The 19133-nt window shown below is 33.2% G+C and overlaps 1 protein-coding gene and 1 non-coding gene across 3 annotated transcripts in view; one reads left to right on the top strand and one right to left on the bottom strand.

Annotated features, from left to right (window-relative positions):
* Positions 1–904: 904 nt before the first annotated feature.
* On the top strand, positions 905–987 carry TRNAL-CAG (transfer RNA leucine (anticodon CAG)). The gene has a single exon. It is a non-coding gene; the product is annotated as a tRNA-Leu (tRNA).
* A 791-nt stretch (positions 988–1778) lies between these two features.
* The window catches only part of LOC108782388 (glutamate receptor ionotropic, kainate 2), a 21747-nt gene continuing 4392 nt past the window's right edge, over positions 1779–19133 (bottom strand). Inside the window, exons 2-16 of one of the 2 annotated variants that reach the window (XM_018550664.1) lie at positions 18207–18362; positions 12261–12475; positions 8756–9061; positions 8409–8507; positions 8066–8242; positions 6241–6462; positions 5827–6045; positions 4345–4429; positions 3993–4131; positions 3701–3838; positions 3187–3385; positions 3024–3108; positions 2750–2896; positions 2393–2661; positions 1779–2087 (exon numbers count right to left, since the gene is read on the bottom strand). In XM_018550664.1, coding sequence (XP_018406166.1) covers positions 1848–2087; positions 2393–2661; positions 2750–2896; positions 3024–3108; positions 3187–3385; positions 3701–3838; positions 3993–4131; positions 4345–4429; positions 5827–6045; positions 6241–6462; positions 8066–8242; positions 8409–8507; positions 8756–9061; positions 12261–12475; positions 18207–18362 — 2696 coding nt within the window. In that variant the 3' untranslated portion in view covers positions 1779–1847. The remainder of the gene's footprint in view (positions 2088–2392; positions 2662–2749; positions 2897–3023; positions 3109–3186; positions 3386–3700; positions 3839–3992; positions 4132–4344; positions 4430–5826; positions 6046–6240; positions 6463–8065; positions 8243–8408; positions 8508–8755; positions 9062–12260; positions 12476–18206; positions 18363–19133) is intronic. The other variant, XM_018550663.1, reaches the window with a different exon arrangement.

Below are 19133 nucleotides of genomic sequence, written 5' to 3'. Positions count from 1 at the left end.
AAAAGATTAATTTCTGAAATGGTTAATATTAAAAAACAAAAGAATAGTTTAAATTTACAAACAGACACTATAGGCCTTCACAATTCCTATACACCAATAATAAACAGAATTTGACTTTGTATCACCGATTCCAGTCGAAAATTAACCGCTGTTCAGTTCCACGATTGTCTCTCGTAATGTGCACACTTATTTATATACATTTGACTCTTCCGTATGGAAGAAATCATTTTTAATATTAGACACACTTATTGACTTGTTTTTATATACATATATATACGAATTCTCTGGTAAGTTATAACTTTATACATATAGTGGTCTAATACAATTTTTTATCACATAGTGTTCTCATTTTTTGAATTTTTATAGTTGAACTAATGAAGATGAAGGGTTACATTCAGTCGACCAACTGCATGAGAACAATTGATCATTCAAAGTTTGATTCATCGGAGAACTCCTAACTTAAATATCCACTGCGAATCTATTTTGTATTTTTTATATGAGGAAAATCTGAGGATGGCTCGATATTGAAGCCGAAACATGTAATGTAATGTAATGTAATTATTTAAATGTCAACATATCTTGTATAAAAACATAATGTTAACAACATCTTTTTTCTATTTTTTATCTTCGTAATATATTATAAATTTTCACATTTAAGATTATTTTAATTTTTGACTCTTTTGCCTTTTTTATTTACTTTGAAATTTATTTATTTAAAATCGTTGTAAATTCATATAATTTTTAATATACCTATCATTAACGAGCATTTCACGTATTGTTAATTTGTATGTTGATTTTATACAACAACATGCTACAATAATAATTTATTATAGCTTTAAAAACATATTTTATAATTAGAATTTCGATGACATTCTTCTGCTCTTTTTGTCGAATCGATTCGCAAGTCAGGATGGCCGAGCGGTCTAAGGCGCTGCGTTCAGGTCGCAGTCCACTCTGTGGGCGTGGGTTCGAATCCCACTTCTGACAAATTTTTTTTATGTCATTGCAGCAGTGAGAACACTAGTTGTTTTGCAATTGTTATTTGCAATGAAAAATCTTATATTATTATACTTATCTGTATTAATTTATGTATAAATTAAATTAAAAACTTTTAGTTGTCTTATGTCAGTAATTAAACTCATTTAATCTGTATGTATTTATTTCTGATTACAAGATACATAGATAACTTATAGTTTTAACAAATCGAATAAAAAGGGGCAAAGAGCCGATAATATAACAAAACTATACCTTTAATTCAAATAATAATATATAGCTACAGTTCAACTTAGACATTTCGACTCTGATCGGGTCATTTTCAATGTTACAAATATTTAATACAGATACATTCGTTATACAAGATTCGTTATCCTATAAAAATTAATCAGTTCGTGTTCTTCATGCTTTGAGTCAATAAGATGAAAATTCAAAAATCAGATTGTGTAAAACTTGGTATTCTAAAAAATCGTGAACAAATTTAAACCTTATTATTCTTTAAAAAAAATATAATTGTGAGAAAAAGGAAATATACAGTTTGATTTTTGAATTTTCATGTTATTGACTCAAAGCATGAAGAACACGAACTGGTTAATTTTTGTAGGACAACAAATCTTGTATAACGAATGTATCTGTATTAAATATTTGTAATATTAAAAATGACCCGATCAGAGTCGAAACGTCTGTGTTGAACTGTACATATTATTTGTATTAAAGGTTTGGTTTTGTTATATTATCGGCTCTTTGCCTCTTTTTATTTAATTTGTTTTATACTTATAGAGCCTTATATTAGTATTTTTATAGTTTTCGTGTATTATTTAAAACAATTTGTAGTTTACTTCAGTTAGCAATGATCAATTAATTTTACGATCATTACTACGATTGTTTGTGTTGAGGTCTTTATCGAATTTATCGACCATATCAAGACGTAAGAAAGAACCAACAATAGATCGAGCCGTGGATGCAGCTCTGCCAAGTCCACCCATGGAGCTTGCGCTGCTGTTGTTACTCTTGGAAATTTTAACGGGTTTTGTTACTTCAAAGATGTTTACGGCAAATTTCAACTCGGCAATTAGTGCTTCCCACGGTGTGATCTGTATGAAAAATAATTAAGTTTCTGTTTAGTTCTTATCAACAATAATATCAATGCAGTTTAGTCCTTATTGACAATAATGTCAATGCAGTAACTAACTTATTAAATTTAATGTTAGCATATTGATAATACATAGTTAAAATTCGCATACTGTGTATTTTGTTTCACAATTTAATTTACGATAAAAAGAAACAATTTTTATCTTATACATTTTTCTTTGTTAAAAGAAAGAAAATTAATTTAATTTTTTTATTTGTAATATTTATTCTAAAATTAATAATAAATACATAAAATGTGAAAATTTACCCTTTCAGTCACAGCGACTTTACGTATATTCCACAGAAATTCGCAAATTGCGATAAAGAATGAAGCGCCGCAACCACACATCAAAACGAAGAATGCACCACCGACGCTTGCCAATCCTAATTCGCTTGTGCTTGCACTTTTTTCCGTTTCATCCTTTATGCACAAACCTCCTCCAATTTTTTGCCACCATTTTTTTTTCAATTCTTGCAATTCGCCTTTCTCTGCCAGTTTCAGGATTGCACGATCAATCGGTGTTCTATATGGAGAATCTACGGAAGAGATGCAAGAGAAATGATTTATATAAGATAAAGAAATAGGAGAATTTATTGGATGTATACAGAGAAGTTGTAATATTACTGCGCGGCATAGCTATGCCATAGCCCTTATTATCGATCAGACCGCCTATTTTAATAATATCACAATTGCGTTCCATTTTGTACTCGATAGTAGTCGATTCCATAAGGAAGGCATACTGTCGTTTGCCCTTGATAACTCGGTCGACACCTGGAACATATCGCAATAGACAGTTTAAGAGAATCTAAGTGAAAAAAAATTTGTTTTTTCGAATAACGTAGCTGTTTTAAAAAGAAGAAAGATTCTTCTACGCATATCTGATTTTGGAATTGTTCACCTTCGTCATTACTTGATGTGAATACGCCTGGCCTGGAGTCTACCATTGTAGCCCACATTCGTTTGTACGTTGAATAGTTTGAATCCTGCAATTGGATATTGAATTATCTATATGTTATTTTTTTATATTGAGCTAAATATCAATAAATGAGCTGCTAACGAACCTTAAAAAATGTTGATGTCGACCCACCCTCTAAAGCACCGTATTTGATTTTTGTTTGCTTAGCTAAATCTTCAACACCTTTAATAGGCGCGTCCATTTTGTCCACTGTGAGATAGGCAGCTAGATTCGCTGTATATGAGCTGATCATAATTAATGTAAAGAACCACCACATACTTGCAAGCATACGTAGAGACGGCGCTCTATAATGAAAGTGATTTTGTTTTATAGTATATTGTAAACTAATAATATACAAAAAACTATAATATATAGTTTAAATCGTCGAAAGAGCAAATCTAATTATTTGATAATATAATTACAATAGTAAAATAGACAAATTTAATATAGATCAAGTCACTCGTTAAAATATTTATATGCCACATATTTGAAATACGTAAAATACATAAAATAACATTAAAAAATTAATCTTTGATTAAAAAATAATTTCTTTAATGTTTAAAATATGTTTATTAATCATAATATAATAATTGTGAATATTACATTATTATTGAACTTACTTAGGTAAAATATCCGACCCTTGTTGCATAAGAGAACCAATAGTGAGCCAAAACGAATTTTTAAAATTGAAATTGTTCTCAAGTTCTTCAGGATCGGCATTGCAAGGATGCGGATTGTCCCATTCATCAGGTGCCATTCTTGAGAAACAATTTGAATTTACGAAAGCAAGTTACATTTCTTTAATGGTTATATTCGCTCTACTAATTTTAGTATTAATTTGAGAAGGACAATTCTTATTATTATACATTTTAGTTAAAATTATAAGGTATTTTAGCTCTAAAAAAATTTTACCTTGCCTGAAAAAATAACATTATCGATACGACGAGATACGCAGTAGCCATATAGAACCAAACTTCCGTACTTAAAGGGAGTAAGAAGGAAAAGAAGTCTGGTATTTTCTCTTCCGGCTTGTTAAATACAATGCTTATACCTGATAAAAATAAAATTGGAATATATTGTTATTAAATTAATATATAATAAAATTTTTAATTATTGTAATATTACTTTTACAATATTTTAAGATTTTTTAATTAATTTTTTAAATCTTTTCTAGAATTTATAATAAATAACAAATTACAATGATGTTAGAATATTTTTTACATTTAAAACATTTTTTTTAATATTAAATTGTATTATTATTTACCGAGGTTCATGAACGGCAAACTAAAATCTACAGCGGATTTGCGTTCGTATGTTATGGTTAAATCACATATTGCAAGATCGGCTTCCTGAAATTTTTAAGAAATAGATCATAAGTAACAGATTACTGAAATAGATTATTGTTTGTTATCATGACAATATTATATAAGGGATCTTATCTAATAATCTGAAATATCCCCCCTCCTAAATATTTGCGCGCCAAAAATTACGTGATATTCTTCGCAATATAGAATATTAGAATAAATTATCAGATTCAGAATTTAAATTGTAATTTGATTCTTATTCGCCATTTTTAACGTATTAATTATTGTTATATAAAAGAGTCCTTTAATTCTTCAATTATTTGTTTTCAAACTGCGGGCTGTAATAACGCGGGTAGTACATTGTTAGTCTATTCATTAAGTAAAAATTAGATTTAGCATTTATAATTGCGTTTCAAGACCGAAATCCTTCGGCGCGCAAATATTTAGGAGGGGGGATATTTCAGATTATTAGAGTTGCGTTGCAAGACCGAAAATCTTTCGGCGCGCAATAATTTAAGAAGAGGGGACATTTAAAAATCAGATTATTAGATTTGCGTTGCAAGACCGACAATTGTCCGGCGCGCAATTTGGGGGGACTACATATATTAATAGAACGTTATTTCTTACCTTGGATAAATATTGCGAAGAATATTACTACGTCGACCCGCCATCAGAGGTCTATCGATATTCGCAAATTCTCGCAAGTGCTGAGACACGCGTATATCTCATTATATAGCATCTCGATTTAATAACTTACACCGGCGTTTAAGGTAGGCTTCCATTACAATACCTTACTGATGAGTCCAGTAGTGGAAGCCGGGACGAAACGCCAAAAATTACGTGATATTCTTCGCAATATAGAATATTAGAATAAATTATCAGATTCAGAATTTAAATTGTAATTTGACGCCATTTTTAACGTATTAATTATTGTTATATAAAAGAGTCCTTTAATTCTTCAATTATTTGTTAATAAGAATCATTAAAATCTAACATAAGTTAAAATAATTATGAAATTCAGTAGACATCTTAATGTATGTGATATATTAGTTCGCATTCTTTATTTTATGTTTCTGGTCAATAAAGTCAAAAGGTAGCAAAGTGATATTCTTGTCAATTGTATGAGTAAAATGTTGAACGTCCGTTAATCAAAATACGAAGGTATTACACATCGTAACAGTGCACAAAATTATCGTTGAAATCTAAGCTAGTTTGCGGGACTAAACGTCTGATTTGAGTGATCTCAGAATCAGATATCTGAATTAAATCCGTTTTCACATAACTGGCTCTTTGTTCTTATTATATCTATATAATATTGTTTTATACTTACAGAGCTTTATTAAAGCACTTTTGCTTATATTAGTCAAGAAAATAAGGGAATAAAAATAAATTTAAGACAAATTCTTTTTTAAAGCGATATCTTTGCAAAACGTTTTACTCACACGATCTAAAATACGTCTAATTAGTCCATTCCAGGTCTTTGTTACTGGATCATATTTGCCGTGTTGTTTATCAGGTACGAGTTCAAATATTACGCCTTTAAAACGTAGAAAATCTGCGATATAATGAATCAGATCGATACAATAACCTTCGTAGCGTTTTTGATCGATTAATTCTCCGCGTGTTGAACCATCTGTTACTTCCATAATGTACGGAGGACTCTGAAAAGTTATTACATGTTTTATATATTTCTCCAAAAATATTTATATAATTTAGAGTAGAGATAGCTAAGAAAAAGAAAGAGTGAGAGAGACAAGGAGAGATAGAAAGAAAGAGAGAAAGAAGAATGCTCATAGGAAAATTATATATACTATATAATGCGAGGATTAATTGGCGTGTTAAATAATAATACGAACTACTTTTAAACTAATCGTGAATATCTTTTCTTCCATGGACTTGTATAAGTAGCTCTCTTGCTCCTTTTGAGTCCGTATGATATTTATACGAGTTGACGGTTCCCAAAAACCCGTTTGTACTATACCTGATGGTCGAAAATTTAAAATTTTTACATTAAAATCTTGTCGACGACCGTATTCGTCAATGTTCATAACGCCCGTAATCTTTCCCATTTTCGACAACTATGTAACAAAAATTCATTTTATTACTTTACTAGTTAATAAAAATTTAACATAATCATTATTAAATAAGACCACTTAAATTGTAAATATTTAAATAATTTTATTTAATTATATTCAAAAATTTGCAAATTGTTATTATTTTAATCACATTTCATAGATTTAGTATGGCATAACATTAAGGGGGAACCTGGTTTACAAACTCAAAATTTTTGATTTTTTTGTCATAAATCGATAGTAAAACTCATGAAAATATAGTTCCTGAAGTAACAAACCGAAATTCGAAGTATTTCGATAAATTTATCTGACGGAACAGGAACACTTCACGCAGGTATACGGTCGCACAGTAGGAGAGCTGGTATTCCCACGGTCTGTTTTCAGTTTCTGCCCTTGCTACTCCTGAACTAATGTACACTGGTGTAATAAGTTAGAGAGAAGTAAAATCACGGACTTAGGAATAGAGGGACGGAGCATAAAGTCCTACTTTAGGCAAGAGGGGGTTTTCTCTCAGGCATGCAGGGGGAACCGTTCTCCGCCATATTGGTTTCTGAGAACTCACACATAGACATGTGTCAGTGACATTCCGCTTGAGCTGTGTTAGTGTGACAGCTAGAAAACATAAACAAAAAAAAAGATAAACAAAAACCTAATAAAAGATTAACAAAATTTTAAACTTTATTATTCTATACTGTTTTATTTCACACCTTTCACACATACACTGTCCTATGTGTGCGATCTCAGAAACCAACATGGCGGCCACCCCCCGCCGCGAATGTGCCTCACCCCTTTAGGTTATGCACCGTCCCTCTATTCCTAAGTCCGTGAGTAAAATATACTTCTCTTGTATATGGGGCTGGTATGGCAGATTAGCATCTAATTGCTGTAAGTTTGTAATAACTATTATATAATTTTATCGTATCGAAAACTTTAAATGCGTTTTTCTCGAAACCATGTTTTTCAAGTTTTTGTAACATCTCAGAAAAAAAGTATTTGACCGATTCACTTTTTTCTAAGCTTTTTAGTTATCCAATAACCTACTATCCTCGATGAACTAAAAACGTTTTTAAAAAAATGTAACTAAACAATTGTTTTTTCATAAAGAAGTTTCGAAAATTTCTCGTAAAAATTGTAACTTTTTTTTTAAACTCATACAATTTCTTTAATTCTGTATTTGTTCTTGGTTTTCTTAATCCATTTAGGATAAAATTTCAAGATTAATAAAAAATTTTGATTCTTTATTTCAGATACGAGAATTTATCCGCTAGACATTACACAAAATAACAGCTCCAGCTGCGCGGCGGTATAAACATATTAAAATATGACAATGTAAAATAACGATTTTTTAAATAAAAAAATATATTTCTGTATTGTTTATAGATGTTATAAAACTTCCCTAAAATTTTGTATTGATCCACTTAGTAGTTGCTGAGAAAAAAAATTGCGAAAATCGTTTTTTTTTGACGTCCAAAATTAGGTTCCCTCCTTAACTTTGAAGATTTTATTTTTACAATTGTATATAAAAATATAGAAAAGTATTTATCAATTGAATAACTTTGTATATATGTACTTATATCCTTATAAGAAACTATAAATGAAAATCTCTTACCTCTCGCATAACACTTGTAATATTAGGTCCTACTTGATATTTTCTAGTACTATTAGTACAAAAAAGTGGTACAGGATCAATGGACATATATTCTTCGTTATCAATATTTCTCGCATTTAGAGTCTCTAATGCTTTATGAAACAAAAATACTGCGTCATAGAGGATCGCTGAATCTAGCTACATATACAAAAACATGATTAATTCAAATTGTCAGTTTAATTCTATATAAATATTTAATCTAAATGCAATAAGAGAATACAAACTTTTGAGATTATATCATGATTAATATATATTATATTATACTTATTACTGATAAAAAATTAAGAGATTCTTGAATAAATACCCAATCAATTCCTTCTATGGCATCATTTTCTCTCATGCTCAGTCCAGTGATATTGACGGTACCATTTCGCACTTCGAGAATAGATAATATGGATGAATCCTACGATTTCAATGGAAAGATTATTTTAAAAACTATTTACGTTATTTATTTTCTGGCAATTGGAGATACACAAGAACAATGTACAATATTATGTTTCATCTATTCTATTTAACTTTAAAAGTTTAGTTCATAGTTTTTTAAGCATCAATCTTTTCAGAATTTAAATATATAAAATGCATCATGTTGAAAAGTACCCTTTTATTATTAATAATTATTATGACAAATATACTATATTATACTATACATACTAGGTATGTGATAACAAAATTGCAATAATCTGCTAATAATCTGACTTCTTTTGCTTGATGGAGCACTTCCATGATTTTTTTCGGGTTGACATCAATAATTATATTACACACTGATAGAGAGCGTATCTCTTTAAGCATCATGCGATAATCCGGCCCTTCGTTTAACTGTCGTACCGTGTGCATAATCGGATTATCTTTATCTCCTTTTAGTGTTAAAGTCTTCTGAAGGCGCGACAGTCCCTCGTCAGTTTCGTAAATTGCTGCGAAATTTCGCCATTTCATTGATGCGATGACATCAGCGATAGCCTGCAGTTGTATTTATTTTAATAATACATTACAAAAATAAAAATAATAATTGTGTTTTTTAAATGTAACGTATCAAAATTACGATTTAACTTGCATATTATAAGTAAACTTACCCAAGTGTGAGACACTTCGATTTTGATAAATTTTTAGTTTTGTTGTTCTCCAGACAAAAATAAGCGGCACGTATTTTTTTTATACATGCACATACGTACTTTTAAGGGGTGAAACACCCCTTTGAAAAAAATTAGTTTTTCTCTTTCGAAGTGAATATCTTCGAAACTATAGTAGTAGTAGTAGTAATTAATTGCAGGTAGGCTTTATTAGCCTACTGACGCGACCTAGATCCGTGGGGTTCCTTTGTCGCTCCCTGCTTATTCCGTAGGTCATTCAGTCAAGCCCAGCCTCGTGTCACTTACCAGACTTATTAAACTGCTAACCTTCGCATTTTCAAAATCCTTGGGTGTCATAAACATATGTCCACAGGACCTGTATCTTTTACAAGCGAGTGCAGGGCATCGGCACAATAAGTGCAGGTTGTCCTCGCCTTCTTCTCCACATAGCCGGCATTCTTTCTGCTCCGCTAGTCCTAGATTGAATAGATGTGCTCTGAGGGGCAAGTGTCCTGTCAGTAGGCCTATGCCACTTCTCAGTTTAGCCTTTCCCATAGCCAGCAACTCTCTGGTTCTTGCTGGATTTGGAGATTCCATAAGTTGTTTGGCTCGTTTACAGCCCTCTGCCCCCTTCCAGGAGTGCTCCCTTCGAGTGCTCCCGTTCAAGCCACTCTTCGATCGTTTTTGTTCCTGCTGAAAATGGGACTCCGACGATCTTTTCAGCCGAGACCTTTTCGGTACCCTGCTTTACCAGCTCGTCCGCTCCCTCATTTCCAGGTATCCCCTGATGTCCAGGAACCCATACTAGGGTTACTTGGTTAGTTACCCCTAGTGTTGTGAGTGCTTGCATGCAGTCCCATACCACAGATGATTCTGTGGAGGTTCTTGCAAGTGCTTCGATAGCTGCTCTGCTATCAGTACAAATATATATTTGTTTTCTGCTTTTCCCCTTTAGCAGGAGTTCCGCACATTTCTGGATGGCCAGCACTTCAGCCTAAAACACTGTGGCCAGCTCACCCATTGGTATGCTTACCCTGTGGTTGATACTGGGCCCATAAATACCTGCCCCATATCGTCCGTTTGCTCCCGATCCATCCGTGAACCAAGTGTCTACATCTGGATTGGCTTTGTGAACATGCTTGCTCCAGTCCTCCCTAGTCGGTATTTGAACTTTGAAAGTCTTTACCAACTGATGTCTTCTGGAGATCCTGTCTTGTTTTAGATTGAAAGGGTGTTTGTCAGAAAGTCCCAGTCTTGTGTGACCGGTCCTGGTTTCCTTCCACTCACCCTGACATCTTAATCTGTATGCTGTTTGCCTGGCTGTGTATTTGATCACCTGGTTTAGGGGCGGAATACTGAGTGCTATTTGCAGCGCCTCAGTTGGTGTAGTTTTCATGGCCCCTGCTGCAGCTCTCAGGTATCCTCCCCGTAGGCTTTTGAGCAAGTTCCCTGCCTCCACCTTTTCCGCCCTCAACCACCAGACAACTGCTGCATACGTGAGTCTTGGTAACAATACCATCTTGTATAGCCATAAGGCTGTCGTGAGGTTTAGTCCCCAGTTCTTTCCCATGGCTCTTCTGCACGCCCACATAGAGGTGTAGAATTTCTTCCTCTTTTCCTCGAGGTGTGGTTTCCAGCTCAATTTGGGGTCTAATAGGACCCCCAAATATTTTACTGAATTTACATAATTTATTTCCTTTCCCCAGAGCCTTAATGTCTCAATGGGTTCCGGTTTGTATTTTCTGGTGAAGATCATGGCCGAGGTCTTTGTGGGGTTTACCATCAGTCCCCTCGTCCTACACCAGTTTTGAACAATTACCAAGGCTTCGTCCATCCGTTCCTTGAGTGTTAAGAGGAAATTACCTCTGGTGATAATGGCCACGTCGTCCGCGTATCCGTAGATTTCGAAGCCTGATTTCTTCAGTTTTGTGAGGAGTTCATCCACCACCAGGCACCACAGCAAGGGTGAGAGCACCCTTCCCTGCGGGCAGCCCGCCGCCGGCCTCCCCTCAACTGAGTTGTTGCCATGATTGACGGTCAGTCTTCTGCCCCTCAGCATGCTTTGTGTCCAGTCGATCAGTGATTCTGGAGCGTTAAATCTGTTCATGGCGTCTTTAATTGACGTATTTGAGGTGCTATCAAAAGCCCCCTCAATGTCGATGAAGACACCTATTGCATATCCTTTTGCAGCCATCTGAACTTCAACCCCGCTCACAAGATGATGTAGGGCAGTATCCGTAGATCTGCCCTCCCTATAAGGATACTGGGATAGGTTCAGCAGCAAGAAGGTAGAAGTCTTTCAGATGCCTATCAATGAGCCTCTCCAACATCTTTAAGATGAAGGATGTGAGGCTGATAGGTCTGTAGTCCTTGGCCATCACATGGCCATTTTTACCTGGTTTTGGTATAAATATCACTCTGGTGTCACTCCAGGCTTTCGGAACGTGTCTCAGTGCTATGCTAGCTCTGAGCACTCTCGTCAGGGGGCCTACTAGGGCCCTCCTACCCTCCCTGAGATGTTTCGAAACTATAAGAGATAGAAGAAATTTCCAGAATAAAAATTGAATAGCTGAAGAGTACTTTAGAAATGTAATTTAAAATTTAAATTTCTTATAAATAAATAATTTTAAAAAATGTTTTTTTATTTATAGTTCTAAAGTACACATAAAACCATTCAATTTTCATTCTAGAAAATTTTTTCTACCTCTTATAGTTTCGAAGATATTCGTTTCGAAAGAGAAAAACTGATTTTTTTCAAAGGGGTGTTTCTCTCTCTCTCTCTCTCTCTCTCTCTCTCTCTCTCTCCCCCCTCCCCTTATATAAAAAAAATACGTGCCGCTTATTTTTATCTGGAGAACAACATACTAAAAACTCATCAATATCAAAGTGTCGCTCTTGGGTAGATTTACCTTGTTAGAATCGTAGACTACGTTTGATTAGATGCAACTAAAAATTATCATACAAACCGATAAATTGAATTATTATTTGCAGTGTTAAACAGTGCTTTTTCAAATTTTATAATATACCATAGTGTGTCAACAAAAGCAATTTTTGTTGCAAAACACTTCTTTATATGTATAGTGACTGACCTGGCTGACTTGCTCACTGGCAGGGAATACATTTATGGTCATTGGTGATAAGATCTTCTTTCTTTCGTTTTCCTCTGTTAATCCTTCGTCTTTCCGCCAGACATATTCAATGTGCGGTATATCAAATCGAGCAGCAATACTCGTAACTATACCACGAGTATGCCTACTTACAGGTCCAAAAATGGCTGCCACGCCTTCCTCAAGAAGTTCGCAAGCTATATATGAAAAGTATTATCGAATATTATGTATTATAATAAATTTACAATATGTTTAAAATTAGGGGTGAACTTCCGAATGTGGCCAACGTCCGATTATTATGAAACTTGGCAGAAATACTCCAAATGACGTCAAATAAATGCCCTTAAAAGGATTTTCACCGACAAGAAAATTTAATGCTAGAAATGTTTGAATGAAGTTATGGAATTTTGTGCTTATTATTCTTAGTATACTACATGTTAAACCTTTACAAAAGGGGTTACCACCCTCCGATGACCTTGACCTTGACATATGTTGTCAAGATCATGGCCCTGAGTAACCTGCAACAGGTTTTAACCGTCGCTCGTCCTTCGTTAAACAGATATTAACAATCATAGTTTTAACGTATGCTATACATGCATGATATGAAGTATATATTCTACACCTTTCCCTGTTCAGAAACGTTGAACTTTCCACGCGAAGTAACTTTTACCCCCCCCGCACAGGGGCACACGATTTCTACGATTGTACTGTTGCTATGATAGTACTGTCGGGGCAGACCTCTGTCGACGGTGTGGGTTTGGGGGGGGGGGAAGCCGAAGGCCTTGCACCCGCCCGTGTGTGTGTGTGTGCGTGCGTGCGTGCGTGCGTGCGTGCGTGCGTGCGTGCGTGCGTGCGTGCGTGTGCGTGCGTGCGTGCATACGACTTTTATAATTATACTGTTGCACGCGGGGCGGAACTCACTATATCCACGTATACACTTTACAACGTAGAAATAAAACGTCATTCTTTAAATTTTTTTTGAGAAAAATCGCTTCACGTTGAAAGTCTAAAAGTGTACAGAATAACGTTTTATTTCTGCAACTTCATTCAAATATTTTTGGCACTAAACTTTCTTGTCGGTGAAAATCCTTTTAAGGACATTCATTTGACGTCATTTGGAGCATTTCTGCCAAGTTTCATGATAATTGGGCGTTGGCCATTTTCGGAAATTTATCCAAAATTAGAATAAATGCGTGCAATATAAAGCCTTCTTTTCAACCCGTTTTATTTTTCAATTTATACACAAATTTTAGTGACCTAAAAAAATAATCCCATTGTTTTGAATTGTTATCAACAATTGCAATTTATTTTAATTAAATAATTGTTTAATTATTTAATTAAACGGTTTAAATCGAGCTAAATAAATTTAATAATAATAATTAAATTTTTTAAATTCTACAATATAAAAATTTTACACGCAGTATAAAGTTCTTAAATTTTACAATATAAAAAACTAACAAAAAATGTCGTACGTTTGGGAACTCACAGGCTCCTTCTTCAGCGATTCTTACAGAATCTTCTGACTTATAGCTTATGATTACGTTATGACTTACCAATCAAAAAGCAGTATGTGTCTGCCATTTCTTACGAGAAAACTGATTTCGTATAACCTAAAAACTGAAATAATACATTCTTCAAGGACGAATGAGAGTACAACTTTATTCAATGATTGAGATTTACTGTGATTTGTGAGGTATGTCACTTGAATCTAAATAATAAAATTGGTATTAATTTTTATAATGATTGGTACATGTTACTCTTTAACAGATTATAACATCTTTTCTGCCAATTTGATGTGATGTGTCTCACAAATATTATTTTAATATATTTTATTTTGGAAATGTACTGAAGATGACTCGATATGAGTCGAAACGTATATATTATGATCCATTATTGAATAAATAATATTTTCTATTTAATTCAATAATAAGAGTTATTATTTATTGCGTATCAAGAGCAACGCTGCACTCTCATTCGCCCTTGAAGAATGTATTATTTTTGAACCATAAGAGTCCGTTGAAGAAGGTCTCATATTGTTAAAATATTTTCTAAAAACTGAATCGAGAATATTTTGATCGAAGTGATTTATATCGTATTAAAAATGGAATATGAATGTATACAAGAAATGTATGACATGGAACTCATCAAACTTGTCGAATTTAATTGTTGAATCTAATTGCTGAACTGTTATGATGCAACGATCTAATACGACTTATTGTAGATGCAAATTCCTTAAGATTTATGACTTATAATTGTGACTTAACACTTATGTGAGTTGTGACTTATGGCTTATTGTAGAAGGCCCATTACGGTTACGGTTACGGACGTTACGTTACGTATATTACGTGCCTATTGTAGATGACCTTTACGCATGAAACGCGTATATTGCATTACTGGTGCGTAACGCTTTGAAATCGTTCCGTTTAGTCAATGCGCATGAAGCGCTTTAGTTATTCGGAACGATTTCCTATGATTCTATGCGAGTTCAAGATAGACGCTATACAAGACGTAATAAACAATTTCCAATAATTGTAATTTCTTCTTTAATACTTTTAATAGGCCTTCTACAATAAGCAATTACCTAAGTTTTAAGTATTAAATCATAAGAAATTGACCACTCACAGTCGATTATTCTTCTCACATTCGATTGTGATTGGTAAATTTCTTAAGATTTAACACTTAAAACTTAAGTAATGGTTTATTGTAGAAAGCCCATAAAGAAAAATGATGAATGTTCCGATGACAGTTCCGACTCGGCGATAGTGAAAATGAAGTCGAAGGCATATCTTTTAAGTGATATGCAGAACATAATTAAGTATAGAAAAAGGACAATAATAGTCAAGTAATAAAATGAAACAAAATGAAGCGGTTAAACGTTAAGTATGTAATAAATTTTGAAAAAAAATGCTTCGAACTAAAACTTAAATTACAAATAATAATAAAACAATATATTTAAACGCTTATAACATAGATTTGAAATTACGCAACCAGTTTCGACTCTTGGTTTGAGATGTATGCTGGTCTATTTTATGTTATAATTACAGATATATTGGTCAGTATACGATTTTCCTTTATTACCAATAGTATTTATTTAATGGGAGAAATCGAAAAGTTAATATTTGATTAAATTAAACTACATATTAGAATTTTGAAGACGCCTGAAGATGACTCAAACCAATTAGAGTCGAAACTGGTTGCGTAATTTCAAATCTATGTTATAAGCGTTTAAATATATTGTTTTATTTGTAATTTAAGTTTTAGTTCGATATATTTTTTTCAAAATTTTTATTACATACTTAACGTTTAACCGTTTTATTATTTTCATTTTATTACTTGACCCTTATCGTCCTTTTTCTATACTTAATTATATGTTTACATAAAGAGTCCTTTGTTTTTCTAATTTATTTGATATGCAGAAGTTATTTTTTCTATTAATGGTAGATAAATTACGTGGAAAACAAATTGGAGTTGAAAAAATTATAGATTACGTCGATCGCGTATAATTCCTAATCAATATAACGTCTAATCTATACATTAAATAAATCAAGTTAAAATAATGCCATTAATTTTATCTTGGCTTACTTTCGCCATATCCTCTTCATTTATTATAAAGTATTCATTTTTAAAGTTCATTTAAAAATAAAGTTAATACTTCATTTTTATCCTCTAATAAGACCGGGAAATCATGCAATTGCTGTAATCGCTGTTCCATCGCAAATCGCAAATATTCGTCCGTTCACTGTTGTATTGTCCGGTACTCGTTGCTCGTTCCGAATTACAAATCATGCGCATAGACCGCATGAACGCATCAGATGCATCAACTGCCTCAGGTCAAAAGAGAAGCAGTCAATGCGCTGAGTGGAGTGCTAAGAATTCAGTACGGTTAGTACAATCTGGGGAATTCAAGTACTCTTGAAGCGCTTTCGAAGCGCGCAAGAAGACTAGAACCAGGAGAGTGAACTAACGTGGTGGGGGTAGGTTAGGTTAGGTTAATACGCAGTGGCATTGCAAGTTTGCGCATGTGCGCGTCGGTTATAACCAAGAAGTCTTGTTCTTAACCTTTGCGTTATCAAGAAGTCTTCTTGGCGTTATATAGCCCAAAACTGTTATATATACATACAAAGTCAGACAACATTATTAAATCACATTTTTACGTACCTCACAAAATTTGAATACTGTTCTTCGATTTTCTTTATCTTGATTGAAACAATTCCGAACACAGCACACTCGCTCGGTCATCGTAAGTCACATAGGATTAATTTTTTACACGTTTTAGCTTTAGTCTTCTTGAGTCCAAAATTCAATCAAACAGAAACAAGATTTGTTTGACATGCGCAGTCATGAATTGAAAACGACTATCAGAGCGACAGAGAGGACTAATGAAGCGCAAGAGTGGGGGAAGTTATCCGCCGTCACTTTTTGGCCTACCCCCTCTACCGATATTTGACCGAGTTCACTCTCCTGTAGGCCTATTCTGTAACTTTTTAATGACAATTTTACTAGCTAGTGATGTCGTTGCGCAGATATTTTACATGGTATAAAACCTGCGCATCGACAGTATAACGATACCGAATTGTCGTTACAAGCTACAGAATAGGCCCACTGGTTCTAGTCTTCTTGGAAGCGCGCAATAGTTAATTTGGAACGACTTTCTATGCAGTCTACGCGCTTCATGCGTAACTCGGAACGCACCCTCAGTGAGTATGTTTGATTATATAATTATGCTTTGTGGTCTCTTGTTCATATAGATAATATAGATGTTTAGAAGGCGATTTGTTTCCTTACTAAGCGGAGAGCTTAAACTCACTTGTTTTACTTATTTACATTATGTGATTTTAAGTTACACGAAGAGATGACTTAACTGGGGTAGTGCTCCAGATCTAAATAAAACTAATGTTCCAAAATAAATAAACAGATAAGATTGCGAAGGCGACTAGAACTAGAGCTTAAAAGGGAAGCTCGGAACGTTTACAGGTTGTTGTTTATGCGTGATAACGTTAACAGAATAATGTCTATCTATAAGGAGTCATGAATATATGAATACAAAGCAAAAGTCTTAAATTAAGTGATGTGTATATATATATATATATATATATATAACTGTGAGGAAATAAGAACCCAGTATCCGAGAATGGATTGGATTTTGTCTATTCGAATTTGTATTTTAAATAGCAAATAATTTTTTGTGGATTCAATTGAATTCAATTAGATTCAATTAGATACAACTGGATTGAAAAACTGCGTTTCCTATTCAAAACTATGAATTGAACAGTATTCACTATGGTCACAAACGCACTGAAAAAGCTAATATTATTTTATGATTGAAAAGTATACAGATATGCTCCATGCAATTCCTATAAATGAATAAAAACGTATTCGGATTGAAAAGTATACAGATATGCTCCATGCAATTTCTAAAAATAATAAAAACGTATTCGGATTGAAAAGGATTCATTTTAACATTCATGAATCCGTATTTCTGAAAATTTGAATCCATTTTAATCCATTTTAATCCATTCTCGGATACTGGGAAGCACTAAATTAAGGAAGTAATATTGAATTACTAAACTCTTCTGAATTAATAATTGATCGATTATAAAAACGTAAACTATTTCCGCGAACTATTACTTCGAGCACGTTCCCGCGAATTATTTCGCGAATGGCGATATTTATGCTTATACTTTAACATTTCCGAATTAGGAAACACAAAATGTAAATGTAAACAAAACTGTACGCAACAAAAACACAATGACGTGCAGACGTGCCGAGGAACTACAGAAAACCGGTGGCGCTTAGTGGCGCCTGCACCGCCATCGTCAGTTTTATCATCATTCTAAAACTGTTGGTAATACGCGTAGCAGAGACGCTACTACATTATCCATACAGACAAGGCCACAAAGCATAATAATTGGTTTACTACGTACTTACCAGCTATAGCAGTCTTAAAACTATCAGTATTAACATCGATGTACTTAATGACAGGGATAAGCTCGAATGCGGGTGCAAGATTATCGTATTTTGTATCAAAGATTGCTTTATTAAATGTAGAGTTAAGATCTTCATCGCCTTTGTGAAAGATTGCTCCTAAAAAATATATTAGTAAGTATAATAAAAAATTTATAAAATATTTGACGTTGTTAGATTAGTGTGTAAAATATGTATATTTAGTACAAAATTTAAAGAATTTGTACATGATTATACTTACATATTATATAATAAAAAAAACTCTAACGTAAAAAATTTTAAAAATAAAAATAAAATTCTTTTTAAATAAATTATTATAATATTTTTTTTTAAAGTATAAATATAAAATTTGGCATGTAATTGCGTAATGAGAAATCTAGTTAACATTGTGCTTTATAATTAATGAATAAATTTGTAGTCAGTGATAATTAACTGAAGTAAAAAGATTAATATATAATCGCCAGGGTTGGGTAGTGCTAAATTAAAAAGTTAAAAGTTAAGTTAAAAAGTTAATTAATTTTAACTTAACTTAGTTACATTTTAGACTCCTAACCTTTTAACTTCATTTAGTTACATTTTATCGGTAACTAATAACTTTTTATTAATTTTTTTAAAGTGTCAGACACAATACGAGCCACAGGTAACCAAAGATACGAATTCTGGCTCTTTATTGTTCACAAGCGGACACGAGTTTGCATCACTGGTTCTAACTTGCAGGACTTGCAGCTTGCAGTAGCTTATAGTCACTTGTAGTTTGCTGCTGCATTTATTCGGTTCGAATAATAAGAGTTTGAGGTTTTGTGCAAAAACGCAATGAGTGTTGACTTTGATAATAGATAGAATATATGTATACATATATATATAAAACAGAGTGTGTATATGTGTATATAT

The sequence above is a fragment of the Cyphomyrmex costatus genome, unplaced genomic scaffold (genome assembly GCF_001594065.2).
Source record: "Cyphomyrmex costatus isolate MS0001 unplaced genomic scaffold, Ccosl1.0 scaffold125, whole genome shotgun sequence".
Classification (NCBI taxonomy): Eukaryota; Metazoa; Arthropoda; class Insecta; order Hymenoptera; family Formicidae; genus Cyphomyrmex; species Cyphomyrmex costatus.
This window is presented reverse-complemented; position numbering and strand designations above follow the sequence as displayed.